At 46.8% G+C, this 11814-nt stretch overlaps 3 protein-coding genes across 7 annotated transcripts in view; 2 read left to right on the top strand and 1 right to left on the bottom strand.

Annotated features, from left to right (window-relative positions):
* Positions 1–5767, bottom strand: part of LOC107834697 (selenium-binding protein 1-B-like) — a 24630-nt gene extending 18863 nt beyond the window's left edge. Inside the window, exons 1-2 of the mRNA XM_016666422.1 lie at positions 5761–5767; positions 4046–4051 (exon numbers count right to left, since the gene is read on the bottom strand). Coding sequence (XP_016521908.1) covers positions 4046–4051; position 5761 — 7 coding nt within the window. The 5' untranslated portion in view covers positions 5762–5767. The remainder of the gene's footprint in view (positions 1–4045; positions 4052–5760) is intronic.
* Positions 1–8599, top strand: part of ttc24 (tetratricopeptide repeat domain 24) — a 31392-nt gene extending 22793 nt beyond the window's left edge. The window contains exons 2-14 of the mRNA XM_016666413.1: positions 5362–5564; positions 5679–5972; positions 6173–6374; positions 6443–6649; positions 6781–6909; positions 7005–7126; positions 7257–7331; positions 7462–7532; positions 7607–7674; positions 7736–7811; positions 7893–7918; positions 8007–8046; positions 8128–8599. Coding sequence (XP_016521899.1) covers positions 5362–5564; positions 5679–5972; positions 6173–6374; positions 6443–6649; positions 6781–6909; positions 7005–7126; positions 7257–7331; positions 7462–7532; positions 7607–7674; positions 7736–7811; positions 7893–7918; positions 8007–8046; positions 8128–8227 — 1613 coding nt within the window. The 3' untranslated portion in view covers positions 8228–8599. The remainder of the gene's footprint in view (positions 1–5361; positions 5565–5678; positions 5973–6172; positions 6375–6442; positions 6650–6780; positions 6910–7004; positions 7127–7256; positions 7332–7461; positions 7533–7606; positions 7675–7735; positions 7812–7892; positions 7919–8006; positions 8047–8127) is intronic.
* A 93-nt stretch (positions 8600–8692) lies between these two features.
* gnrhr3 (gonadotropin releasing hormone receptor 3) overlaps positions 8693–11814 on the top strand; it is an 8753-nt gene continuing 5631 nt past the window's right edge. For 2 of the 5 annotated variants that reach the window (XM_016666415.1, XM_016666419.1), the window contains exons 1-2: positions 9699–10271; positions 10402–10903. In XM_016666415.1, coding sequence (XP_016521901.1) covers positions 10270–10271; positions 10402–10903 — 504 coding nt within the window. In that variant the 5' untranslated portion in view covers positions 9699–10269. Of the gene's footprint in view, positions 9339–9698; positions 10904–11814 lie in introns of those variants that run through there. The other 3 variants (XM_016666416.1, XM_016666418.1, XM_016666417.1) reach the window with 3 other exon arrangements.

Here is an 11814-nt window from a genome sequence, read left to right on the forward strand (position 1 = left end):
GTCAGATTAAGGTCCAAAACCTTAAGTGGCACCGACCCACATAAAAAACCCACAGAACAAATGGTGCAAATCACGTATTTCCCGAATCCCAAATATATTATCTACCTTTGCTGTTTCATCATTATTATCCACGTTAGAGTGAATTTTTCCACTTGGCTGCTATAATCTGTTCTTGCGTTACACAACGTAATTTCTCTTTTTTTCCCTCTGAGATTCTGCTTAGAAAATGAGGTTATGAAGTTACATCCTCCTGCTGCTTTTTGTTTTTAAAATGGTAAATTTAGGTTTGCCTCCACTTTTATAAACTAATGCCTCTATGATTCATTTTTGTAATCCCTTGTCCTTTTTTGACGTCGGAGTTGTTGAAGCTACTTCAATAATCCGATAAACGTCGTTAAAGGTTACTGTGGGCAAATACAGCTATGTGGAAAAAAAATGCGGAAGTGCTAAAACGGAAGTCCGTGGCTTATACCCTATTGAGTAATTTGTAGAATGGGTGTGTAGCTGCTGTCAAAACAACTGCATCTGGTTTATTTATTTTTTTGTGTTTTGGTTTAAGGTGGCAGTAGTTAGATTTTATTTAATATAAAACATTAAGTTTAACTGTGAGGTAATTTTATTGAATTTATGTTAAGTGTATATTCAAATGTGGAGAGGGAACCTTTGTTTTGTTCCGCGGACCACGTGTTGCCCAGGGAAGCATTGGCTGGCGCACTTGGAGCCACATGGGCATTCAAGCTGAAGAAGCTGTAAGAAATTAAGATTTATTCCTCTGGAGTCAATGCTGCTGTAGCGTAATTGAATCTGCGTTGTGTCTGTGGGAATAACAGCCAGACAACAGCTGATCTTGAAGGCACCTTTAATATTCCTGCATTAAACAGCAGAAAAAGAAAAGTCAAAAACAGGCTCTTTCTCTGCACGGTGCTTCACAGCGCCTGTTTAACAAAGTTTGAATGCCGAAAAGCACATTATTTTACAAAAACATAATACTTATATTTAAAATACACTTATTATCCCCAGAAAACAAAACTACATACCTTCTCCCACACGGGATTCGAACAGAAAGAGCGCGACGGAGATCGTGGGAAACCTTTCATGAACTATAGTGGTATGCCCCGTTAACTGTTCTTCTTAAACCCCAAACTGACACTCAAAACAACAATATATGAACTCAATATGTTTAACAGTAGAGATAACAATTTACCTTTTCCTTTATAAAACGCCAAATTTAAATAAAAATAATAATTTTTGAAACAGGAAGTTACCCGCTGTTTAAAATGGATCTGCCTGCTTCGTGCTGGACAAGTGCGGAGGGAAGAGCGGAGCCTGTTGCAGCTGCGGAGCGTCAACCAGCAGCCCGTTAAGGGGTGAAGGAAAAGACGGGCTGCATGCACCTGAACCAGAGGCAGCCAGAGTCCAGGAGTGCAGCGTGGTTAATCTGCCACCAAGTAAAATAAGTTAAATGTGAAGAGGTGAATTAACCTCGCTAACTTTGAAAGGGACTCTATAAGTGCTTTAGGGGGTAACCTGCTGTGATATAAGCCAAGCTCAAGTTTAAGAAATGTATTTGTTTGATGCACGGTAATTGTTACCAAGCTATTTAAGTGAATTACAAGTGTTTTGACAATTTAAGGGTAAACTTAGGTACCTTAAAGGCAAGTTATAATTTAGTTTCACATGAAAGTTTTTTTCTGTTTTGTAACAAGCGAAAGAAGATTTATTGTTCTGATTAAGGTGTTTGTTATACCACATTTAAGTTCGTCTTTGAAGATAGAAATAATTTAAGTTTAAAACACATAAAAGGTGGTTTTTAAAGAGTGTTAAAGATACACTACATTTAATTTCATTTAAGGAAAAAATAATTTAAGTTTATAAACAAATTGAAAGGTTAGTGCTTGAAGCTACATTTTTAATATAGGAACTTTTTTAAGTTACAGTTAAGAAAACCCTTTGTACATACACAAATTGAACAGTGACATGGTCACGCAGAAAGACTGTGATGCTGGAGCTATGGAGCTGCAGCAAGAGGGGAGTCATGAAGAGAAGGCCTCAGATACAATCCCCTTGGAGGCAAGAACAAGTCAAGCTGTTCCAGAAGAAGGCTTGAGGAAAAGTGTAAGGCAGAGAAAACTCACAGAGAAAGGCCAAGCACTACATGAAGAAAGGGTGAGCAGGCTTCAAGCTCGTTTCAAGATCAGTTATGACAAATGGAAAACTGCTGCTAAACAAGCTAAAAGATCACTTGAAGCACCTGATGAACCAAGTTTGCACAATTACATCGTTCAAATCCAACATGCTTCAGGAGAAGTGAAGCAAGCCTACGAAGAGCTGCGAAGTTATGAAACACCTGACAGAGACACTCGTCGCAGAGTGGACACGTGATGCAGTTTCACAAAAACTTATAAACCAAGTTCAAAGAAACACTGGTGCAAAGGAAGATGAGAAAGATATAGAAAGGAGATCGGCTGGTTGGAGTGAAGCTGGCTCTGTGTTCACTTCAACAACCTCTCAAGTTTCCACACAATCGGGTAGTGTACGTTCAAGCCATTCGAGTACGTTGTCTGTCAAAAGGCAAGAAGCAGCAGCAGAACTTGCAGCCATGGAAGCCACTCTAAAGATGATGGAAGAAATGGAGTGTGAAAGAGAGAAACTGGAAGAGCTTGAATTGGAAAACAAAGAAAGGCTTGCAAAACAAGAAGCAGAGAATGCTGAAACCCAAAGAATGTTAGAACGAAGAAAAAGAGACCTTGAATGTTTAGAAGCTGTAAAACAGATGAATGTTGCCAAAGCATGACTGAGCAAGAACTCGACTCAGATGAAGAAATATCGGATCTTCTGCATGATGTGGAAAAATCAAGGACCACGTCAATTCCAGTAAGCCAGCCTCAGCCTAAGTTGAAACCTTCAAGACTCAATCCAAGCGCGCACCCATTTACACCACCACAAGACAACACCTCAAGTGCACAACCTACTAGCAATGCTACGCAGGAAGATGGAGTAGCAGTACTGGCAAAGGTTTTAGCAGAGTCCATTGACTGATTACCAGTTCCAGAACCTGCTGTTTTCAATGGTGATCCAATCAAGTACAAGGATTGGAAAATTTCATTTCAAATGCTGATTGAAAGAAAGAACATCCCAGTGGGTGAAAAGATCTACTACCTACGAAAGTATGTTGGTGGTCCTGCAAGAAAGGCTATTGAGGGTTACTTTCTACTGGGAACAGACATGGGCAAGTCAACCTTTGTTTTGTTCCGCGGACCACGTGTTGCCCAGGGAAGCATTGGCTGGCGCACTTGGAGCCACATGGGCATTCAAGCTGAAGAAGCTGTAAGAAATTAAGATTTATTCCTCTGGAGTCAATGCTGCTAATGAGGGACAGTTTTGTTTATTTGTATCTTTTATTTATGTTAATACGCCATTTATTGTGAACTGATTTAGGTTTGTGCTACCTTTGTCTGTAGTTCTGACGGCATTTTTGGGGGACTTAGAAAGACGTGTCCACAATAAATGGCTGTTGAAAACCAAGAACTGCGTTAAGCTTCGATTTAAGTCGAGAGGAGCAACAGGCTGCATATCTGAGTTTATCTGGGACTTCATTCTCATGATGCCTCAGCATTGAGGAGGTGGATTTATTTAAATAAGACAGTCAAACATATGCGACACTTAACCTGCAGAACACAACATGAAAGTAAACTAAGAGTCAGTTTCAGATGAATTTGGGTTCAGATCAAGTAGAAACTGACAAGAACCGGATGAAACAACAAAATGAAAACAAATTTATTTTCCGATATGAGATCAAAACGGTCCCACAGTGAGGAAACCTTTCCTTTGAAGCTGCGCCATAGTTGATGCCGTAAAAGATCAAGAATTCGTTTGGCAAATGCTTTTGACAGATTCGCTTCCTTATAGACACAGTTTGGTGCTTTAATGCCATTTCCAAACAGTTCCTGTATCGGTCACGTGACTTGCTGAAACCAACACGCGCACCGACCCGGGTTTGGTCTGTGGGCTTGATGCATGCGCTGATGCATCGGTGTTGCCGGACCCATCACTAGTATCCGCTGATTTGATCCTTTGGTGAGTTTGTCATCTGATAGCACTATTGCTTTAGCATGAAACTTTTGCTTGATGGCTCATTGGAGCGCTGTTTTATTAGAGCCGTTGGCGTTGGTTAGCTGGGCCTCAGGCATTGCCGCAGCGGATTGTGGTTTAGTAACCCCACTCTGTTCCGGAAGGTAACCTGATTGCTGATTTTCTTCTGGCACTTTTTGTATTGATACTGAGTTTCAAATGAAATTGATCAAAATGGGATGTAGCTACATTTAAGCTGATATTGCGCAGTATATGTATTTATTTAATTTTTTTTCTTATTCTCACTCTGCTTGAGTATTTGACAATTTATTTTGTTGTTCTTGATTGATATTTTGAAAGTACACTTTAACTTTGATTTCAACTTTTTAACTTTAAATTGATTAGTTTGAAATATGATTGATATTCTTTTTGTTTTACTTTATTTAAATTATGGTTAATTTAACCTGATTGAAATGTTTATGGCTTTATTAGGAATTTAATAATTGCATTTGAATGTAATATTTATTTCATTTGTATGGTTCCACATAATTGTTTTTTGATAAAAGACTTAATGGGTTTTCTGGCCTTTTCGGTTGGGATTTTTCCCCCTGATGGATCAGACCCTCTTCTGGATCTAAGGATGGCGAGCTAGGAAAAAGGACAAGAACTTTATGATGTTGGGATTGATTTATTTTGAGTCAATTTGTCTCTCATTATGCATTTGTAATTATTTTTTTATTCAAATCACTAATATATACACCAAAACTAAAACTACTGAATCCTGTCTTCATTCACACCTCAGGCTCCTTAAAAGAACCGTCTTCTGATGCTCTTGTAGCCGCAGTTAGCTGCATAGCCCATAGGTGTTACATAAGGTAAGGTAGGTTATATAGCACCTTTTCAGTAACAAGGCAATTCAAAGTGCTTTACATGAAAACAAGCAAATTAAAGGAGATTACAGTCAGCTGGCGGCATTAAAGGGGCAGTCCGTGTTTTCCAGGCACAACATGGCAGCTGCAGTTAGAAATGCTGCATGTCCAAATACGGCTCAAACATTCACTGGGTAAGCTCAGCTCAGCTGGAGAGAATAGCTTCGCTGGACAGGTGACACCCGGCGCTCCTTGTGTTTCAGAGATGTTTTCAGCTCATCCTGGCCCTGTGTGATCTAAGTCAGCTCAGCTTCACACCTGGTGAACATCTGTGGAGTGTCACCTGGAGCTGTGACTCATCAGGTTGGGTTCTGGTTCTGAATAAGATTCCAGGAATGAAACATCTGTTCCTCTCAGCCAGGTGAGCCCACCTGCTGCAGATCCAACATGGCTTCTGAGGAGTCTCCTCCAGGTGAGGAGCAGGTGAAGAGGAGCAACAGGAGGCAGCAGAAGACGACAGGAGAGGTGGAGGACCGGACATGGGCCGGTCACGGAGCGCTGCAGGCCGGCCGGCCGCAGGACGCGCTGCGCTGCTTCAAGCAGGCGCTGCAGGCTGCTGCACAGGTGAGTCAGACAGGTGAGATTCCACTGCTGGCCCATTAGCTGGTGGTGTGTAGGGGCTTGTAGTCCTTTGGTGGTGTGAGAACTCCATTTCCCATCCTGCCCCTGTGAGTCCAGCTGCAGGACTCACGGGTTGTGCGCGCCTGCTCCTTCAACCTGGGCGCCGCCTATGTGGAGGCGGGCCAACCTCGGAGAGGACTGGACCTCCTGCGCCGGAACCGGCCCGGTCCCAAAGCGGAACGGCTTCCAGACCTGCAGTTCAACACGGCGCTGGCCCACAATGCACTGGGGAAGTACCAGGAGGCTGCCGCCCACTTCCTGCGGGCCGCTCAGCTTTACCGGTCGCAGGGAGACGGAGGGAGTGAGGGCGACGCCTGCATGGAGCTGGGCCGCTGCTGCAGCAGAACCCAGGTCAGAACTGGGTCAGAACCAGAACCAGATCAGGATTGGGTCAGAACCAGAACCAGATCAGGATTGGGTCAGAACCAGAACCAGATCAGGATTGGGTCAGAACCAGAACCCAGAAGCTGATGAGAAATATTCAACTGTCAGTTTTCCTGTAAATTAGATTTCTGTGGTTTTCCAGGTGTTTTGTGTCATGTCTGCTGCAGGACTGGCCTCAGGCGGTGCAGAGTTTCCTCCGCGCAGCAGAGAGTTATAAAATGGCCTCCATGTTGGACTCTGCAGCCGCTGCCCTTAAAGAGGCAGGAAGTCACATGGTTCAGTCAGATCTGTCCAACCATGATGACATCAGCAGCGTGCTGACAGAGTGTCTGAGTTTGAGCAGCAGTGTCAGCGACCCGAGCATTCTGGGTAATCACCTTTCCTAACCCAGAGACTTCCTGCAGCAGCCGCTCAGTAACTTCCCTGATATTGTCCAGGTGAGCTGTACCTGTCGGTGGGTGTGGCCTACTGCCGCATCAGGTGCTTCCAGGAGGCGGTGAGCTGCCTCCAACGAGCTGTGGAGCCTGCAGCTCACCGCCCCCCCCTGCTGGCCAAAGTGCTGCACAACCTGGGAGCGGCACTGAATGGCGCGGGCGACTTCAGCTCAGCGTTGGAGTTGCACCGGCTGGCCGCGCGGCTCTACGGTGAGCGTTGCCATGGAAACGTTCAACTCAGGTGTTCCTGTGAAACACTTGAAGCTTAATCTGCTGAGGGTTGACCTCTCAATAGACCTTTACCTGTTCTCAGTGTGACGTTCAGGTGTGTGTACCTGCAGGCTCTCAAGGTTGCCGTGGTGATCAGGCTCGATGTTTCAGTAACCTGGCCATCGCCTCCAGTCACCTGGGGGATGACCAGGAGGCAGCAGAGAGCTTCATCCTGGCTCTACAGGGATTCAGAGACACAGGTACCAAGAGAAGGTGTGCTAACAAAGGATAGATGTGTAACCTGTATCTGTTAATAAGGACCAGGTGTGCTACCTGTGTGTCTCCACCTGTGCAGGCGACCGCCTGGCTGAGGTCCAGGTGTGTGAGCGTCTGGCTGAGTGTTACCTGAGGCAGAAGAAGCTGCAGAAAGCCATTGAGCTCTACAAACAGGCTCTGAGCGCGCTCTCTCACTGTAAGGTAGCGCACCTGTCTCACCTGGAGGTGAAAGGTCACCCTGAGATCTGAGCTATGCGCTGAATGAGAGAAGTTGAGCCAATCAGAGATCGGCCCACAGATCATCATGACCAGTTGGTGGTGTTGTCCTCAGGAGGATGAAGGTGTTCAAGACCGGCTGGTGGAGCGTCTGACTGCAGCTCTGCAGCTCAGCCTGACTGTGACACAGGTGCAGCACCTCACCTGCAGCACCTCACCTGCAGCACCTCACCTGCAGCACCTCACCTGTAGCACCACCCATCCAGCTTCAGGTGTCTGATGTTAGAAATCAGCAAATGTTTTCCTTCTCCTCTCCTCAGAGGCGACGCCCCAACAGGCCCCGCCCACATCTGCCCCAGCCCCACAGCTCACCTGGTCACCAGGATGTCAGGTGAGTGTCTGTGGATCAGAGGGAACCCAGAGCTCAGCGCCGCGTCTCATTCTGTCTCATTTCTGAACTCACAGGAAGCTTGACGTGGCACAACGTCTGGCAGCCAATCAGCATTTAGATGAGCAAAGGGCAGAGTCTCCACGTAAGTTTTACCTTTATTATTTTCTTTTTTTGTTGCTATAGTTACACCCGATTATGCTCAGGAGCAGAAGCTGAGAAGAGCTCAGGTAGACAGGCAGCTGCTGATCCAGAGGGCGGAGTTACACCTGGACGACACCTGTAAGATAACAGCGTTTCATTGGTTCATCTGAGAAATCCAGGTGTAGAAAATCAGGTGTGACCACAAAGTCTGTGTTTCAGCTCAGAACCAGAGGAGCTTCAGCAGGGTGAGTTACCTGGACTTTACACACCTGCTACACCTGAGCAGCAGGTCGACTGGAGCTGAAGGTGTGAGCTACCTGTTTGTGTTTCCAGGTGAGCTGTGGTTGGACAGAGCGAACCCTCACACGGACAGGTAACTGACACCTGCTGATTGTTGTTTTTTTAAAGGACAATAAAGCTTTTGAATTATTGAAATGAACTCTTTGTGTTTCAGTGAAGCTTCTTCACCGGAGCAGGTGGAGTCGGGTGGTGATCTCAGGAAGTCAGGTTCACCTGAGGCCAGTTGGAGGTCCCGCCTTTGTTCTCTGATGTAGCCTTCTGATTGGACAGTGGACTGATGATGTCAGACAATCAGGATTGAGATGTTTCATCACATGACCTTCATGCAGCTCTGCATCCATCATGGCTTCCTGCTGCAGATTTACCTCCCGACACCCAGGTAACCAGGTAACCTATCCCCCTTTTCCACCGGCTCGGCTCGCTTTGTGAGCATTTCCACCGGCCTTTTCGAGACCGTCCCTGCTTTGGAGTAAGGTCAGGCTGAGCCGGGTCCGGTTGCTGAAATAGAGCCGGCGGAAAAGAGGCACAGGTAACCTGGTAACCAGCTAACCTGGTAACCAGGTTACCTGTGTTTGAATCTGGGAGTCAGATAAAAATATTGTATTTTGTAATTCCCAGAGGATTTTATAAAAACTAGAAGCAGGTCGGCCACCAGGGGGCGCTGTGTAGTTGGCAGAATGTTTTCCCCATTAAAGGCTGCAGCAGCTGGAATACACCAGTAGAGACAGCGCCACCTAGCTGTCCTTAAGCACTTTGAATTGCCTTGTTGCTGAAAATGTGTGTATAAATAAAATTACCTTCTAATCAGCAGATCATTGAACCTGATTATAAGGTATCATTTAGAAACTTCCTGTTTCAGTTAATGATTTATAACAGATTGATTTAATCTGAAAACATTTAACTTTGGTAAATCTGGACTAAACATTTTAAATACAATCTGATTAGGTTACCCAACCCAACAAAACCCAACCCAACCCTGAACCCGGATGGTTCTGATTCATTCACACCTGATGCTGCAGGAGGAAGACGATGAGGAAGAGGATGGACTGAGCTTCATCAATAAATTCTTCCTGCTGCGTCTCACCTGAATGTTTTCACTGAGACACACACACACACACACACACTGACACACACACACACTGCCCCCCCTTGCAGCAGCTTTAGGCTCCGCCCCCTTGCTGCAGTCTCCGGGTCTCTCCAGTTCTCCTGCTCTGTTTTGGATCAGCTGCTGTGGATCGTAATCTGGGCCAGACCTGGTTCTGCTGGTTCTGTTTGGGTCGGAGTTCTAGGGGAACATGAGGAGGAAAGGAGCAGAACTCCGGACTCGGGCCTGAGGAGCAGAACCAATTCAGAACTGCTGAGCAGGTAAAAACACCAACTCCTTCACAATAAAAGCATCCAGATGATGCTGAATTCCTTCTTCTGGTGGTTCTGGTCACCAGGTGAACAGAACCACCAGGTTGATGTTCTGTCCTGTCTCTCGGATGTCTGAGCCGTTAGTTTGAGTTGGATCTAAGGATCAGTAGAACCTGCCAGTTCTGCCGGTTCTCCAAGCATCAAGTTTGATTCTTCAGAGTTTGGTTCAAACAGACAGGCTGAGGAGTTCTGTTGGTTCTGATGGTTCTGTTGGTTCTGATGGATCTGTTGGTTCTGATGGTTCTGGTGGTTCTGGTGGTTCTGGTGGTTCTGATGGTTCTGTTGGTTCTGATGGATCTGGTGGTTCTGATGGTTCTGTTGGTTCTGGTGGTAAAAGTGGAGAAAGTGAAACATCTGGATTAAAATGTTGGTCCGTCTCGTCTGCTGTGATTTATAAACAGGAAGTGGCTCCAGAGTCAGAGAAGTCGGCGACTCCATTGCGGTCACGCAGGAGTAGGTTGCCATGACGACACGGTGAACACAGAGCGGCAGAGGCTAAAAATAGCGTCAGGCTGCTGAAAGCCGATCTGATTGTGGAGACCGAGGCGCCTTTGCTCTGTCCGATCTGGATGGATTTGGGTCTGACTGGTGTCAGATCACCGCCAGATTACCCAGCAGGAGATGAATGGCTCCTGGACCCGCTCCATCTTCAGAACCAGGCTCTAGTCAAGGTTCTCCTGCCATCATGATTATCGCCTGATTTCTCCTCAGAGGTGAGAAGTTGTTGCCATGGAAACCCTCAGGTTCCCTTCCTCTTTCTGAAAGGAAACCTGCCAGCAGTCTTTGAGGACAGGAAGTGGACAAAAAGTTCTGATGGACATCCAACTGCAGAAAAGATGACAGAGGACAGGTGCTCTAAATTGTCCAATCACAGCTCAGCATGTGATTCTGCTTTCATCAGAACCGTTAGAACCCGGCGTGGCTCTGAGTGGACCCGCTGTCTGAGCCTGTCAGACGCAGTTCAGGGCTGAGCCAGATCTGCTCACACCGCTCTTTTTCCCCTTGTCCTCAGGATGTCAGGAAACGTGTCATCTCTGACTCCGCCCACCAGTGCATCACCCCCACCTTCCCTCACCGACTGGGAGCCTCCCAGTTTCACCCGAGCTGCTCAGTTCCGGGTCGGCGCCACCTCAGTGCTCTTCCTGTTCGCTGCCTGCAGCAACCTGGCGCTGCTGGCCAGCGTCTGGTGTGGGCGTGGCCGCCGGCTGTCGTCTCACCTGAGGCCGCTGATGCTGAGCCTGGCAGCGGCGGACCTGATGATGACGTTTGTGGTGATGCCTCTGGATGCGGCATGGAACATCACAGTGCAGTGGTATGGTGGCGAGGCGCTCTGCAAACTCCTCTGCTTCCTGAAGCTGTTCGCCATGCACGCCGCTGCCTTCATCCTGGTCGTCATCACCCTGGACCGCCATTACGCCATCCTGCACCCGCTGGACGCCCTGAGCGCGCACCGCAGGAACCGCTGCCTGCTGCTGCTGGCCTGGAGTCTGAGCCTGATGCTGGCCTCCCCACAGGTAGGGCTCATCAGGTAGGGCTCATTTTGTTCAGGCTGTGTGCCAGGATTCAGTTTAGTCTTAGGTAGCCACCCACCTGCAGTCGGTTTGTCTCACCTGGAGAGGAAACTCATTCGCAGCCTGACTCTGGTCTTCCTGTGTGTAAATCAGTAGCGACTGAAGGTCAAGTCTAGGGCCAGTCTATTGCCATGACCAATGTTCCCTCTAAGCTGCCCGTTTGCACAAATCACACACTGCTCACACATTCTCAGCGCACAGAGGAAATCTATGCAGCGCATAAACTAAAGTCCAACATCAGTTTTGCACCGTGCAGTTTAGCTAGAGAAGGATAGTGCGATGGGGTAAAGAAACGTTAACACCGTTGGGTGACCGTTATGATCTGGAGCCTTTTGGTCCAGATCTCAGTGCTGTAGGTTTTATCTGTACCTCTGTCTGCATATAAACACAGAAAGATGTCAGCGGGACCAGCGGACGGGCAGAGCAGGCCGTAAAGTGGCGCCGATGAACCTGAGTTGTTGAAAATTTGCTAGAAAAAACAATTCTCCACTGTCTTTATTTTTTTTATTTCCCACCGTGAGTCAGAACCAGATGTGCGAAGTTGATAGTCGTCAGTCCGATACGGGATACTTACCTGGCAAGTTTCACCCAACAACTTTATAGGGTTAGAGGTTAGAGGTTAGCGGGGGTTCGCAGTACCTGCAAGAGACGGAGCGGCTGTCTGCTGTAAGAAGTGCACCCATCAGCCGTGACTGATTAGTTTTTCAAGAACAATCTAAAACACGACTTAATCAGTTAATAAATAACGTTTTTCCCATTTCATATAGTTTCTGAACTGTTCTTTACCATAGCAGGGCAGCAACACGTCGATCTCAGCATCAGGAGACAAACTGAACGCCGACAGGAGGCTGAGA

Source organism: Poecilia formosa, unplaced genomic scaffold (genome assembly GCF_000485575.1).
Source record: "Poecilia formosa unplaced genomic scaffold, Poecilia_formosa-5.1.2 Scaffold723, whole genome shotgun sequence".
Lineage (NCBI taxonomy): Eukaryota > Metazoa > Chordata > Actinopteri > Cyprinodontiformes > Poeciliidae > Poecilia > Poecilia formosa.